Source organism: Pseudophryne corroboree, chromosome 3 (assembly GCF_028390025.1).
Source record: "Pseudophryne corroboree isolate aPseCor3 chromosome 3, aPseCor3.hap2, whole genome shotgun sequence".
Classification (NCBI taxonomy): Eukaryota; Metazoa; Chordata; class Amphibia; order Anura; family Myobatrachidae; genus Pseudophryne; species Pseudophryne corroboree.
Window position 1 is genome coordinate 542,243,739 of NC_086446.1, and position 14,109 is coordinate 542,257,847.

General features: G+C 42.6%; 2 protein-coding genes across 2 annotated transcripts in view; one reads left to right on the plus strand and one right to left on the minus strand.

Annotated features, from left to right (window-relative positions):
* Positions 1-9,556, minus strand: part of PPP1R27 (protein phosphatase 1 regulatory subunit 27) — a 59,769-nt gene extending 50,213 nt beyond the window's left edge. Inside the window, exons 1-2 of the mRNA XM_063961204.1 lie at positions 9,180-9,556; positions 8,313-8,463 (exon numbers count right to left, since the gene is read on the minus strand). Of these exons, the coding sequence (XP_063817274.1) occupies positions 8,313-8,463; positions 9,180-9,348 (320 nt within the window). The 5' untranslated portion in view covers positions 9,349-9,556. The remainder of the gene's footprint in view (positions 1-8,312; positions 8,464-9,179) is intronic.
* Positions 9,369-14,109, plus strand: part of LOC135057334 (uncharacterized) — a 55,127-nt gene continuing 50,386 nt past the window's right edge. The window contains exons 1-2 of the mRNA XM_063963224.1: positions 9,369-9,458; positions 9,606-9,685. The gene's annotated coding sequence lies outside the window, so the exon portion shown is untranslated. The remainder of the gene's footprint in view (positions 9,459-9,605; positions 9,686-14,109) is intronic.

Sequence of the window (14,109 nt, forward strand, 5' to 3'; positions counted from 1 at the left end):
TAGACTATTAATTTCTGAGTCATAGACATCGCCACATGCTCACTGAAACTACTATAGGACCAATTACCTGGTCAGATCATGATACAATTTCACTGCCATTGGTCCTACCACACTCTCACTCTGGTTTCTCCCAGACAGTGGACCTGGCAGCTCATTGAATCTCTCCTGCAAGATGCTCATTGTAAAGCTGGGATCGATTTAGCTCTTACTGATTATATGGTCCCAGGTTACTATTTGGGACGCACATAAATCTGTACACCAAGGCAAATTTATTAATTTGGACTCTTACGTTAAAAAGCAAAAGTCCGCACAGATCTCAGCTTTACTTCAGCAGATTAACTTCTCGAGACGTTGTATAAATCTTCCATATCCTGTGAGATTTATTTTAAACTGTCGGAGGCACATGCTACACTTAACAAACTACTCTCTGACAATATGAAATTGTCATTATGGAAGTGTAGAAGCTGATTTTATCAATGGGGGAACAAACCAGGGAAACTTTCAGCTCTAGCCCTGAGAGCCCAGTGAGCATCTGGGTTTATAAGCACCATTAAAGATGGCTCATGTTTATTTATTTATTTATTTATTAACAGTTTCTTATATAGCGCAGCATATTCCGTTGCGCTTTACAATTAGAACAACAGTAATAGAACAAAACTGGGTAAAAACAGACAGACAGAGGTAGGATGTAATGTTCATTACAGAGACTTCTAAAATTGCTTCCAGATTTCAACAGTATTCATCTACTCTTTATAACTTGTCGGGTTCCTCTCCTGAGTCGTTACTGCTTCCTTCTTCGCAAGATGTCCTAGACTACCTGTCCTCAATGTCTTTCTCTACTATTGCCTCATCAGACAGAGATGCTCTGGAACATCCTTTTACACTGATAGAGGTTGAGATGGCTATATCTTCTTCCTACTCAGGCAAAAGCCTGGCCCTGATGGCCTAATAACAATAGCCTATTATTAAATCTTTAAAGATAAGCTGGCCCCTATGCTGCTCCAAGCCTTTAATCCAGTTTCTGCGAACTCATATTTCTCCAATCAATCTTTAGAGGAACATATCTTGGTCATACCTAGATCAGGTAAAGACCCCTCCTGTGTTCGAGCTATATACCCATCTCACTGCTCAACGTTGACCTTAAGTTGCATGCCAAAATCATAGTCAAAACTCCCTTCTCCCACAATTGATCCACAGTGATCAAGTAGGCTTCATTCGAGGCCAAGAAAGCTTGTGAAAATACAACTAAGGCCCTTAATTCTATACATTTAGCATTGCAGGAAAATATACTATACTCCTGTCTACTGATGCTGCAGTCCGTGCTCGGCCATATAGGATTAGGTCCTCTTGCCTTGCACAGGATCTTAGCCCTTTATTCATATCCATCAGCAAGAATGAGAGTTGGAAGCCTTCTCTATTGGTAATGGCACCTGTCAGGGTTGCCCATTATCTCCTTTAATTTTTGTAATTTGTATAGAAGACTTAGAGAGATCCATAAGAGCTAACCCACATTTCTCTAGTATACAAATTGGAGGTGTAGACCACAAACTCGCACTATTTGCCACCATCTCTCAACCAGTGACATCACTGCCGCACTTAATGTTAGAATTTGGCAAGTTTGGTAAACTGTCCAATTTTAAGATTAATTTTACGAAATCCTGGGCTCTGAATATTTCTCCCACTTCTATAGTAGCAGGATTGCAAGCTGCCTTCTCATTTTCTTGGCATCCTTCCCATATTACATACTTAATGGGTTAAACTTAGTAGAAATTTGTCACACCTATTTATTACTAACTTCTCCCCCCTTCTTTCCTCTATTAGGTCAGATTATAACCATTGGACTCTGAAGCAGCTTTCTTGGCTTGGGAAAATTAACATGGTAAAAAATGAACACGCTTCCCAAATTACTCTACCTTCTTCAGGCTCTACCAATACTAGTGCTTGAATCCTGGTTTTGGTCTGTCAAATTATTGATTCATTATTTCATTAGGTCCCGGAAAAGACCTAGAATTAGGCGCAATCTATTATCTACCCAAAGCATTCAGCTTCCAGATGTCAAATTTTACTATCATGCCATACACCTAAATAGACAGAAACAGAGCTACTAAACAATGGGTTGCCCTTGAAGGATGCTTTATGAAATTACCCAATGCGATAACGCCATGGTTATCTTCCCTCCCCAAATTATTTCCTTCTCACCCTACAATTTTCCCCACGTTCTCCATTTGGAAGACTCCCCGATGTCTCTCAACTATATCTTCGAGCTTTGGCCCTCTCACTTGTTTCTTAGCTAATTCTAATTTTCCGCCAGGCATTAATCTTTCGCTGTTCACCAAATGGATTGCCGAAAGCCTTTTTAGAGTCGACCAACTGGTGAATGACTTGGGCATTAAACAATTTGCAGATATTTGTGAAAAATAGGCTATCCCACAATCTGTTTGTGTTGCTTGTGTTCATTTGCAAATCTTAATAAAATCAGAATATACAAAAAACCTTTCCTTTACCTTTTTTTTGCATTCATAATAATCATTTTTCTCTACCCCCCCCCCCTCCCCCCACCCCCTTCTTTTTTTATCTGCATTTCCTTTTGCAAACTTTTTTTCATCCTCACTTGCCTACCCACACTGCACGGTTGGCTAATACATTTTCCATGCACCTTCTTGTAGTCACACCTGTTCCTTCACCTCTTAACACTTAGTTATTCATGTCTGCACACAGCTCATCATCGACAATGATACTACAGATCCCTGGCTCCAGTGCAACACCATCCTAGACATCCATCCTCAGGACATCAAGAGGCCTCTTACAGTGATCCACGGCTACAAATGGGTAAGGACTTTATATTGACATTTTACCCTCTCCACCATTCGCAGTCCTACAAAAGTAGTCTCAAATTGATTTTCCTGGGGCAGTTCCAAAGAATATGCAATGTGTACAAAAATACACATTGGGACGATTCAGTGATGCACACTGCTGTGTCTGATTTTGCATTCGTTATCTGTGTTGCGGCTGTGAGCATATGCAATGTGTACAAATAGGGCCTGATTCAGGAGTGCACGCTGCTGCGTCTGCTCTTGCATCTGTTGCCGGAGTAGCGGCTGCGAGTATATGCAAATGGTAGTATCAGCACTTCCCCTGGTGTACTAGCCTGCGTCTGAATGTGCAAGGACTGACGCACCTACGTCTAGCCTCTCTGTATGCAGCAATACCACCACTGTTTCTCTCACTTGCACAAGCCCTAAAGCAGATGCAGTTTCTCTGTCTGACTCTGGCCTCCTATTGTTGCGTCTATACGTTTGGGAACGCAGCTGCTTTCACTGACACCCCTGCAACATTACTATAACAAACCCATGAGATGGTCCACCACCTCCCAGTCACTGCCCAAGAGTCACAATTACTTTTCACCAGCATTTCTGATACCGTGCAAATTGATCACACCTGCGCTTCTGTGTGTACACAGCATGTGATGAAAACACATACACAACTGCGCCTCTGTAGTCTGTATGTACACAGCATGGGACAAATACACATACACAACTGCGCCTCTATGTACACAGCATGGGACAAATACAGATACACAACTGTGCCTCTGTATGTACTCCGCATGGGGCCAGTACACATACACAACTGCGCCTCTGTGTGTACAAAGCATGTGACGAATACACATACACAACTGCGCCTCTATACGTACAAAGCATGGGACAAATACACATACACAACTGCACCTCTGTACGTACACAGCATGGGACAAATACATATACACAACTGCACCTCTGTACGTACAAAGCATGGGACAAATACACATACACAACTGCGCCTCTGTACGTACAAAGCATGGGACAAATACACATACACAACTGCGCCTCTGTACGTACAAAGCATGGGACAAATACACAACTGCGCCTCTGTACGTACAAAGCATGGGACAAATACACATACACAACTGCACCTCTGTACGTACAAAGCATGGGACAAATACACATACACAACTGCGCCTCTGTACGTACAAAGCATGGGACAAATACACATACACAACTGCACCTCTGTACATACACAGCATGGGACAAATACATATACACAACTGCGCCTCTTTATGTACACAGCATGGGACGAATACACATGCACAACTCTGCCTCTGCGCGTACACATCAAGGGACGAATACACATACACAACTGCTCCTCTGCGCACACAGCATGGGACAAATACATATACACAGCTGCGCCTTTGTATGTACACAGCATGTGACAAATACACATACACAACTGCGCCTCTGTACGTACATAGCATGGGACAAAAACACAACTGCACCTCTGTGCATACACAGCATGTGAATAATACACATACATAACTGTGCCTCTGTACGTACACAGCATGGGATGAATACACATACACAACTGCACCTTTGTGCGTACACAGCATGTGACAAATACACATATACAACTGCGCCTCTGTATGTACGCAGCATGTGACAAATACACATATACAACTGCGCCTCTGTATGTACCCAGCATAGGACGAATACACATACACAACTGTGCCTATATGCGTACACAGCATGTGAAGAATACACATGTACAACTGCACTTCTGTGCATACACATCAAGGGACGAATACATATACAAAACTGTGCCTCTGTATGTACACAGCATCGGACAAATATACAACTGCGCCTATGTGCGTACACAGCATGTGAAGAATACACATATACAACTGTACTTCTGTGCGTACACAGCATGGGATAAATACACATACACAACTGTGCCTCTGTACGTACACAGCATGGGATGAATACACATACATAACTGTGCCTCTGTACGTACACAGCATGGGATGAATACACATACACAACTGTGCCTCTGTGCATACACAGCAAGGGACGAATACACATATACAACTGTGCCTCTGTGCATACACAGCAAGGGACGAATACACATATACAACTGTGCCTCTGTATGTACACAGCATCGGACAAATATACAACTGCGCCTATGTGCGTACACAGTATGTGAAGAATACACATATACAACTGTACTTCTGTGCGTACACAGCATGGGATAAATACATATACACAACTGTGCCTCTGTACGTACACAGCATGGGATGAATACACATACACAACTGTGCCTCTGTGCATACACAGCAAGGGACGAATACACATATACAACTGTGCCTCTGTACGTACACAGCATGGGATGAATACACATATACAACTGTGCCTCTGTGCATACACAGCAAGGGACGAATACACATATACAACTGTGCCTCTGTACGTACACAGCATGGGATGAATACACATACACAACTGTGCCTCTGTGCATACACAGCAAGGGACGAATACACATATACAACTGTGCCTCTGTACGTACACAGCATGGGATGAATACACATATACAACTGTGCCTCTGTACGTACACAGCATGGGATGAATACACATATACAACTGTGCCTCTGTACGTACACAGCATGGGATGAATACACATACACAACTGTGCCACTGTGCATACACAGCAAGGGACGAATACACATATACAACTGTGCCTCTGTACGTACACAGCATGGGATGAATACACATACACAACTGTGCCTCTGTGCATACACAGCAAGGGACGAATACACATATACAACTGTGCCTCTGTACGTACACAGCATGGGATGAATACACATATACAACTGTGCCTCTGTACGTACACAGCATGGGATGAATACACATACACAACTGTGCCACTGTGCATACACAGCAAGGGACGAATACACATATACAACTGTGCCTCTGTACGTACACAGCATGGGATGAATACACATACACAACTGTGCCTCTGTGCATACACAGCAAGGGACGAATACACATATACAACTGTGCCTCTGTACGTACACAGCATGGGGCGCATGCACCGGAGATGTTTTTTTAAATTTCTTGAATGCGCAGTTGCAAAAAAATTACTCAGCCATGTGAATATTGGGGATGCAGTTGATATGCCGGCAGTCGGGATCACGGGGGTCAGGATACCGATGTCGGAATCCCGACCACTGACAAAGACGTCAGCCGAAATGCCAACCAGCAGGGGCTATGCCCACTAATGGGTGTCCACGACACCCATAGAGTGGGAATAGAACCTGTGGCAAGCGCAGCAAGCCACCAAGCCTGCTGCGTGACGAATGCAATGAGCCCTCACGGGGCTCCGTTGCGCTCGCCCCCACACTGGCATTCTGGTGGCCGGGATCCCGGGCTCGGTATGCTGACCTCCAGGATCATGACCGCCGGCATATCAGCCCCAACCCCAATATTGGCATTGAGTGCGACAGTATCAGGCCCATTTATTAAAAAATAAATGTTTTATTTTCTGTGTTACCTGCATTCTGATAAATTACTTTTAGTGGATCCGTTCTAAATATCAACATCCCATGTTTTCTGCTAATTAATGCAAACAGTGCATATTTTAATAATAGTAAAAGATAGCATTTACTAAGGTTTAACTAAAGTGATTTTAAAATTGTAGGTTATTTCAAAGGCAAACACTTAGGGAGGAATTAAATTGTTTCCAATCTAAAGTGACCGGGAGCTATTCAATTGTTTGTTCAGCTGTGTGTGAATTCCACTGGCGCCCATTATTTCTGCTTGAACCCTCTGAGGTGGCGAGTAGAAATCTGCCCAAAGGGGAGTTATTCAGGTTTGTTAGCAAGCCAAAAAAAAGTTAGCAACTGGGCAAAACCATTTGCAGTGCAGGTGGGGCAAATATAACATGTGCAGAGAGAGTTAGATTTGGTGGGTTATATTATTTCTGTACAGGGTAAATACTGGCTGCTTAATTTTTACACTGCAATTTAGATTTCGGTTTGAACACACCCCACCCAACCTAAATCTCTCTGCACGTTACATCTGCCCCACCTGCAGTGCACATGGTTTTGCCCAATTGCTAACTTTTTGGGTTTGCTAACAACTCTGTATCCGCCTTTGGTCAGCTCGGCGGCATATCACCGAATGTGTAGGGGGCATTAGTGTGTACACTCAATTTCGTTTGTCAAGGCTCGTGGAAGTTCAAGGGAAATTGCTCATCTTTTACATTGTTCATCTTCCACATTGGTCATGTCTTCTAGTGTGTAGGGCCCTTTAGCTTGGCAGGATGTCTGGGTTTGGTTGTAAGGATAGTGTAAAGGGCCCTACATATTGGCCGATCCGCCGCCGAGCTGCCTGACGGCGGATACGGCCGACGTGCGACCAGGCAGCGGAGGGGCAGTGACGGGGGGAGTGAAGTTTCTTCACTCCCCCCATCACCCGGCTGCATTGAAGTGCAGGCAAATATGGACGAGATCATCCATATTGGCCTGCATGTACAGCCGACGGGAGACCAGCGATGAACGAGCGCGGGGCCGCGCATCGCTCATCGCTGGAGCCTCCACACTCAAAGATATGAACGGTATCTCGTTCATTTATGAACGAGATTGTTCATATCTTTGACTGATGTCGGCCAGTGTGTAGGGCCTATTACACTGACAATTCTTCGGCAGTTATTACGTCAGGAAAGATATTGCAGCTGAAAATCTAATGAAAATAAGTTTCCATAGACTTCCATTAAATGTTAATGGAAGATTTTACACTAGCAGTTTTGCTATTTCGGTCTGCTTGCACATGCCACTGACCACAGATTTACCAAACAGATAAACCGTTACTGGAAAATGCATCCCAATCAGTATCTGACAATTACCTGGCACAGAAAATGAATTTACTGCTGGTAACTAGCGATTTGTAGCTGATTTCTTTTTCCTCCCCACATCCACCTTAAAAATGACCAGATAACCCTCACTGGTTAATCTTCACAGCAAAAAAAAAAATGTTAAAGCAGTAAAACCATCATTGTGAATGTAACCCTGAAAATGTTGAGACAAATAAGTTACAGACTATGACCTCACTATCTTCCCCACCTCCTCACTTCATGTCAAGTGAGGAGGTTGGGAAGATAGACTGTAACTTATATGTCTCAACCTTTTCAGGGTCTCCACCCTCAGTTTCTTTTTCTCTGCATATTAAACCAATGTTTCTGGGCACAAACTTGCATCTTAATTGTATGCCCTCTCTTTTGCTCCCCTACACCCACCCTGTATTGTGCAGCTCATTAGTTCATCGAGTATTTGTAGCTGTTCTGCTCTACGGTGTAACTCTTCTCCCCTTCCCACTGTATTGCACTGTGGACCCCCTGAGCTGCGAAGAAATATTATCAAAAATCTCACATCCTCAGGGCTTCTACATCCATGTTTCCACCACAGTGTAAAATACAATAGGCATCGTAAAAAATTATTCCATAATTGACCTCACCTGGCAATGTGTGGGTGTGCATCACTACATGCCATGTGCAAGGGAGTCCAGCCATTTTCATCCCTCTGCTCTATGTCTGCTCCATATTTCACCAGCAGCTTCACACACTCTAGATTCCCAGAAAGGACTGCTTCATGCAGAGCACCCATACCTGAAGGGTGAAAGCAGGGGTCACAGGTCAGCTCATACTGCTTTTGTGTGCAAGACTATCTGGAAGACGTAATAACTTCATTCATGTAGGTGATAAACTACAATGCAAACTTCGCTCAGGAAAATCAGACATCAGAAAAACCTCCTGCCCTCAGAAGCATGTAACAATTCACATTTTATAGTGGGACTCTACTTTCAGTTATGTATGAAGTAATATATTTCAGTACCATTCTTGTGGAGATATATAACACACATCCAGCCTGTTTTTGTTCTGCTAAGCCAGAAGTTTTGCAACCCAAAATATGGTGCTATTTCATAACTACAAATCCAGAACATTGCCTTATTCTGCTCCCGTGACTAAAATTGTTGTAAATGAAAAGACAAATGCATCTACATGTGGGGTTGTTTCTTACCACAACTAATGGAAGTGCTCTTTGAAAGACTATTAATACAATTGTATCTCTGTAGCATACACATATTCTGGTAGCAGTACAAGTTGACAACAGCTAATAAACAACTGTCATAAACAGATCAATGTCATTGGTGGAGAAGCTGGGGTAATTATGACCAAGACTGGAGAAGTCCCAGGAGACAGACAGCTGAGGTGCATATAACACTTCTATATTTATATATGGCTATGGATGCACAACTATCTTACCTGCTGGAAAACTCAGACAAGACTGTTTCTCTCCTAATTGTACCAACTCATATCCTCACCTGTTAAGTAGATGGTATCCAACGTCACCTTTCGTGCCCGGATAAATCGCCCAACTTGTTCCAGGTCACCCTGTCGTATGTGATCCAAGAAGACAACGTCATTGGGAAAACGAACTGACCGCGTCGACCTCAGGCTACGTGCAGACCGACGGGCAGGATAGTACCTCATCCTGAGGATGCCGTGATCTGGGACCGCGGAAGGTGAACTTAGCGCCAGCGCTATCTGCTAAGTATTTCCTCTTGGACAGAAATGGGTGTGTTGCCTTGCCACAAAATTAGGTAAGTCCCTGAGCCACAATTATGGTTTAGAGCCCTATAACACAGATCCGAATACTGATCACCAATTCCACACACACACACACACACACACACAGCAGCAGCACATAAAACCCCCTTTTTATAGCTCTGCCTTCCTATCTATTTAAGGGACTCTCATCTCATCGCACTGTAAGGCAACCGACCAGTGCCGACGCCCACTGCAGTTCAAGGGAGGCTCATCTTACCAGGTCAACTGATCGTGAGAGCAGCTGCTGTTCAGAGGGTCACAAGCAAGAAGCAGAAATTGTCTGCAAGTTTGGGGTGGGGAGTGTGCTGCCATGGTTATTACAGACAGCACAATATACAGGATAGGACAGTTATCTGTCCTCACACTGAAGGAAGTAATAACCTGGCTTATTAAATAGGGGTCAACAGAGCTAGGTCAATCTGTCTAGCCAGGTCTGTTATTATACACATTATAATGAACTGCAGACTACTAAGGGAATGTTTAATGCCGAAGCAAAATGGCTCCCCTAGTGCCAAAAAATAACCTTCTCTCTCCTGACAAATGGTGCATGGTTTAAATTGCAAGACAGACTTAAAAAATAATTAAAAGACTAATGTGTATGGCTTGAAATGAAAGGACTGTGGCCCTCATTCCGAGTTGTTCGCTCGCTAGCTGCTTTTAGCAGCATTGCACACGCTAAGCCGCCGCCCTCTGGGAGTGTATCTTAGCTTAGCAGAATTGCGAACGAAAGATTCGCAGAATTGCGAATAGAAATTTCTTAGCAGTTTCTGAGTAGCTCCAGACTTACTCAGCCATTGCAATCAGTTCAGTCAGTTTCGTTCCTGGTTTGACGTCACAAACACACCCAGCGTTCGCCCAGACACTCCCCCGTTTCTTCAGACACTCCCGCGTTTTTCCCAGAAACGCCAGCGTTTTTTCGCACACGCCCAGAAAACGGCAAGTTTCCGCCCAGAAACACCCACTTCCTGTCAATCACAGTACGATCACCAGAACGATGAAAAATCCTTGTTATGCCGTGAGTAAAATACCAAACTTTTGTGTAAAATAACTAAGCGCATGCGCTCTGCGAACCTTGCGCATGCGCAGTAAGCGACTAATCGCAATATAGCGAAAATCGTCAACGAGCGAACAACTCGGAATGACCCCCCAGTATTACAAAACATGCTAAGAGTAAATCAAAGCACACGTAAATCCAACTGTCAAAGGTTAAAGTCTATCAAAGTCAGTATATTATTGAGGTAAATGAATGAAGATTATTTTGTCCCACATTAGTAGAACCAATGTTGTCTTTCAGCATCTTACAGGATATTAACACCAAAATACACATGTCAATGGTGGTCATTCCGAGTTGTTCGGTCATTGCCGTTTTTCGCAACGCAGTGATTAGGTGGAAAATGCGCATGCGCATGGTATGCAGTGTGCATGCGCTAAGTTATTTTACACAAAACTTAGTAGATTTGCTGGTGTTTGTGCGGCGCTTTTCAGTCGCACTGCTGATCGGTGAGTGATTGACAGGAAAGGGGCTTTTCTGGAAGGTAACTGAGCGTTTTCCGGGAGTGTGCTAAAAAACACAGGCGTGCCAGGGAAAAATGCGGGAGTGTCTGGAGAAACGGGGGAGTGGCTGGCCGAACGCAGGGCATGTTTGTGACGTCAAACCAGGAACTAAACGGACTGAGGTGATCGCAATCTAGGAGTAGGTCTGGAGCTACTCAGAAACTGCAAGGAATTATTTAGTAGCAGTTCTGCTAATCTTTCGTTCGCTATTCTGCTAAGCTAAGATACACTCCAAGAGGGCAGCGGCCTAGCGTTTGCAATGCTGCTAAAAGCAGCTAGTGAGCGATCAACTCGGAATGAGGGCCAATATGTATAATAACGTATTTGAATTGTGCATATTTCTTTTAGACTGCTCCTCCCCTTTTATAATTAATTAATTAGCTACTTTCCTCTAACCTGTTGGTGTCACTGATGAATGGATTTTGTTGGTTGTAAATCTCTTGTCAGGATAGGCATTTCTCTTCTGCAGCTTATAAAGACTAAGGAGCAGAAAGGCTCCTTTGTGACTTATCTCAAATATAGTAAATGGGATGCTGCATCATATTAATTGTGATTAGCCAGGGGCGTGAGGCAGCAGCAGATCATACGTGGTAAAAAAAAAAAAGCATCCTGTGATTGGTTAATACACAACTCTGGGATATCCTGTTACACCTGGTATGTCAAACTGATACCAACACCAAAATCGAAGATTTCAAATAAAATGATGTAGCCAGTGTTACCATCCCACTTAAAGTGTCCCTAATGAAAAAGCATGTTTAAACATTCAAACATACAACATTAGTTTTTTTAATACATACCATTCTAGAGAAATCCAGCAGCAGTCCCACGCCACTCACTTTCTGCCATCTACCCCAACCTTAAATGTACTGTGAATTAGTAGTTGCTTGATCTCTCATATGAAACATGTGCATGATCAGTGTGCTGCAAGGAGGAACAGAGAGGCAATATGGAGCCAGGGAGGTACGTTGTCATTAATATTTAGCACCACAGAAACAATAAAATATAAAAAAGGAGCTGCTCTGCTGTGCATTTCATAGAAAACACAATAGGATACACCCTCCTAGAGTGGGGCAGATGTATTAAGCCTGGAGATGGCATAAAGAAGTGATAAAGCGTTGATAAGTGCAAGGTGATAACGCACCAGCCAATCAGCTCCTAACTGCCAATTTACATACTGCAGCTGATGGCTGGTACATTATCACCTTGCACTTATCACCACTTTATCACTTCTTTATGCCTTCTCCAGGCTTAATACATCTGCCCCATTGGGTGATAGTACAGTATGCCTACTACCCATGACAGGTGCACTAAATATCTTAATTTCTGATCATTTACTATACTGATAGCTATTGTGCAAGGACAACCACATGGTAATGATGGCCTTCACTGTGAGGAGCCTGCAGGTTATCGGTGAAATATCTGTCTACAGCTATAATGTTTTCATAGATTAGGTGGTGGAGGTATACACAGTGTATTTTCTGCTTCTACGTGGAGAAATGCAAGGCTTGAGATTTATGTCAAGCTCATAAGGAAGATGGGGTTACATGGCCTCAGCATTGAGTAGTACTGAGAATGAGTGGAGATTGTCATGAATACTAACAAGCAGAGTGAAAACAGAACCACTTTCTTAAGGGAACCCAGCAAAGATTGTTTCCGGAATCCCAATCCAAGACATTGCAGCTTGACCCAGCAGCATGTTTACTTTTCAACTTTAACAACTTGGTACTAGGCAGAGCCTCCTCATTTTTTGTACCAATGATAGTAACTGTCCGGACAATGGCTAAAAAGCTGATATTAATTCACTGGATTAAAAAATCTGCACCCTCAATTCAAGAACTCAAAACCAGACTTTTACAAACACTTTATTTCAATATACTTTCTCTACTGCTGAATAAAGATCTGTCTTTGAATTGGTTCATAACAAATGGGACTTATACATAGCATCACTAGATGATGACTCTCATTCCTTCTTAAACAGTATCTAGGCTCACAGGACTGGTCTAGAGCTATCACTTGATTCCAGTGGACACAGAAGTGTAGACCCTTGCTGATGGTCATTGTCGGTCTGCAATTTTGTGTTTATCTTTCCAAAGCATGCTTCGTATTCTCTGTTTTGATGTCTTTTAATTTACATGGTGTTGATACTGGATCATATACATCTTGTACGCCTCATTCACAATATGGTATTGTTATATGGCACTCACCTAAGCTTGCCTTATGTGTCTGCCTTATGCCCCATTTTCCGCCCCCCTTCCCTTCCCCTCTATACTCCTACTGTGTATATCTTTCGTCTTTTGTCTATTGTCTATTGTCCATAGTTTATTATTCTGTATCCATCATACTGGACTTATATACTACTACTTACTCTGTTGTATATTCTATTAAAATCCCAATAAAAAGAATTTGTAAAAAAATTAAAAAATCATGCAAAATGCCTACTTGAAGGGCAAGAGCAACCGTTCTACACAGAATAAAACGTCAAAATATGAGATTCCCATGTTTTTCCATGCATAGTGGGGATTCCATGCTTCTGAAGGATACTGTATTCTGTACAGTTTCACTCGACTCCGCAATCCAGGAAAGCCAAAGTATAGAAGCGTTTGTCGAAAGAAATGTTCACTATTATAGTACAGAAAAATGATACCTAAAGTTCTAAGAGCATGGCCGAATAAATAATATTAAGGATGGTGGAGAACAAGAGAAGCAAAAAGGAACAACACTGGTATATAAGAAATACAATACAATAAAAGAGAAAAGCACAAAATAAGAGTATAGAAACTATAACGCATATTACAACCTGTAAACTACAGGAGGAACGCACTTTAAATACACGAGGGTGGCTCTATAATATTATTACAGCTATCACGAAGACAAATGCTCTACCAATGTGCAGGGAGCTGAACACACTTCAACATTGCTAATAATGGTATGTGATATATTGCACGAACATATTTTAGGTAAAAAATGTAAAGCTAATTGAGGGGGAAACAAGGTAGAGAGAGAGAAAATGAGCCCATTAACAAATTGAGGGCAAAAGTGACAGATCCACTGACAATACTTTTGATGATTATTATATTGAACTGTACAATC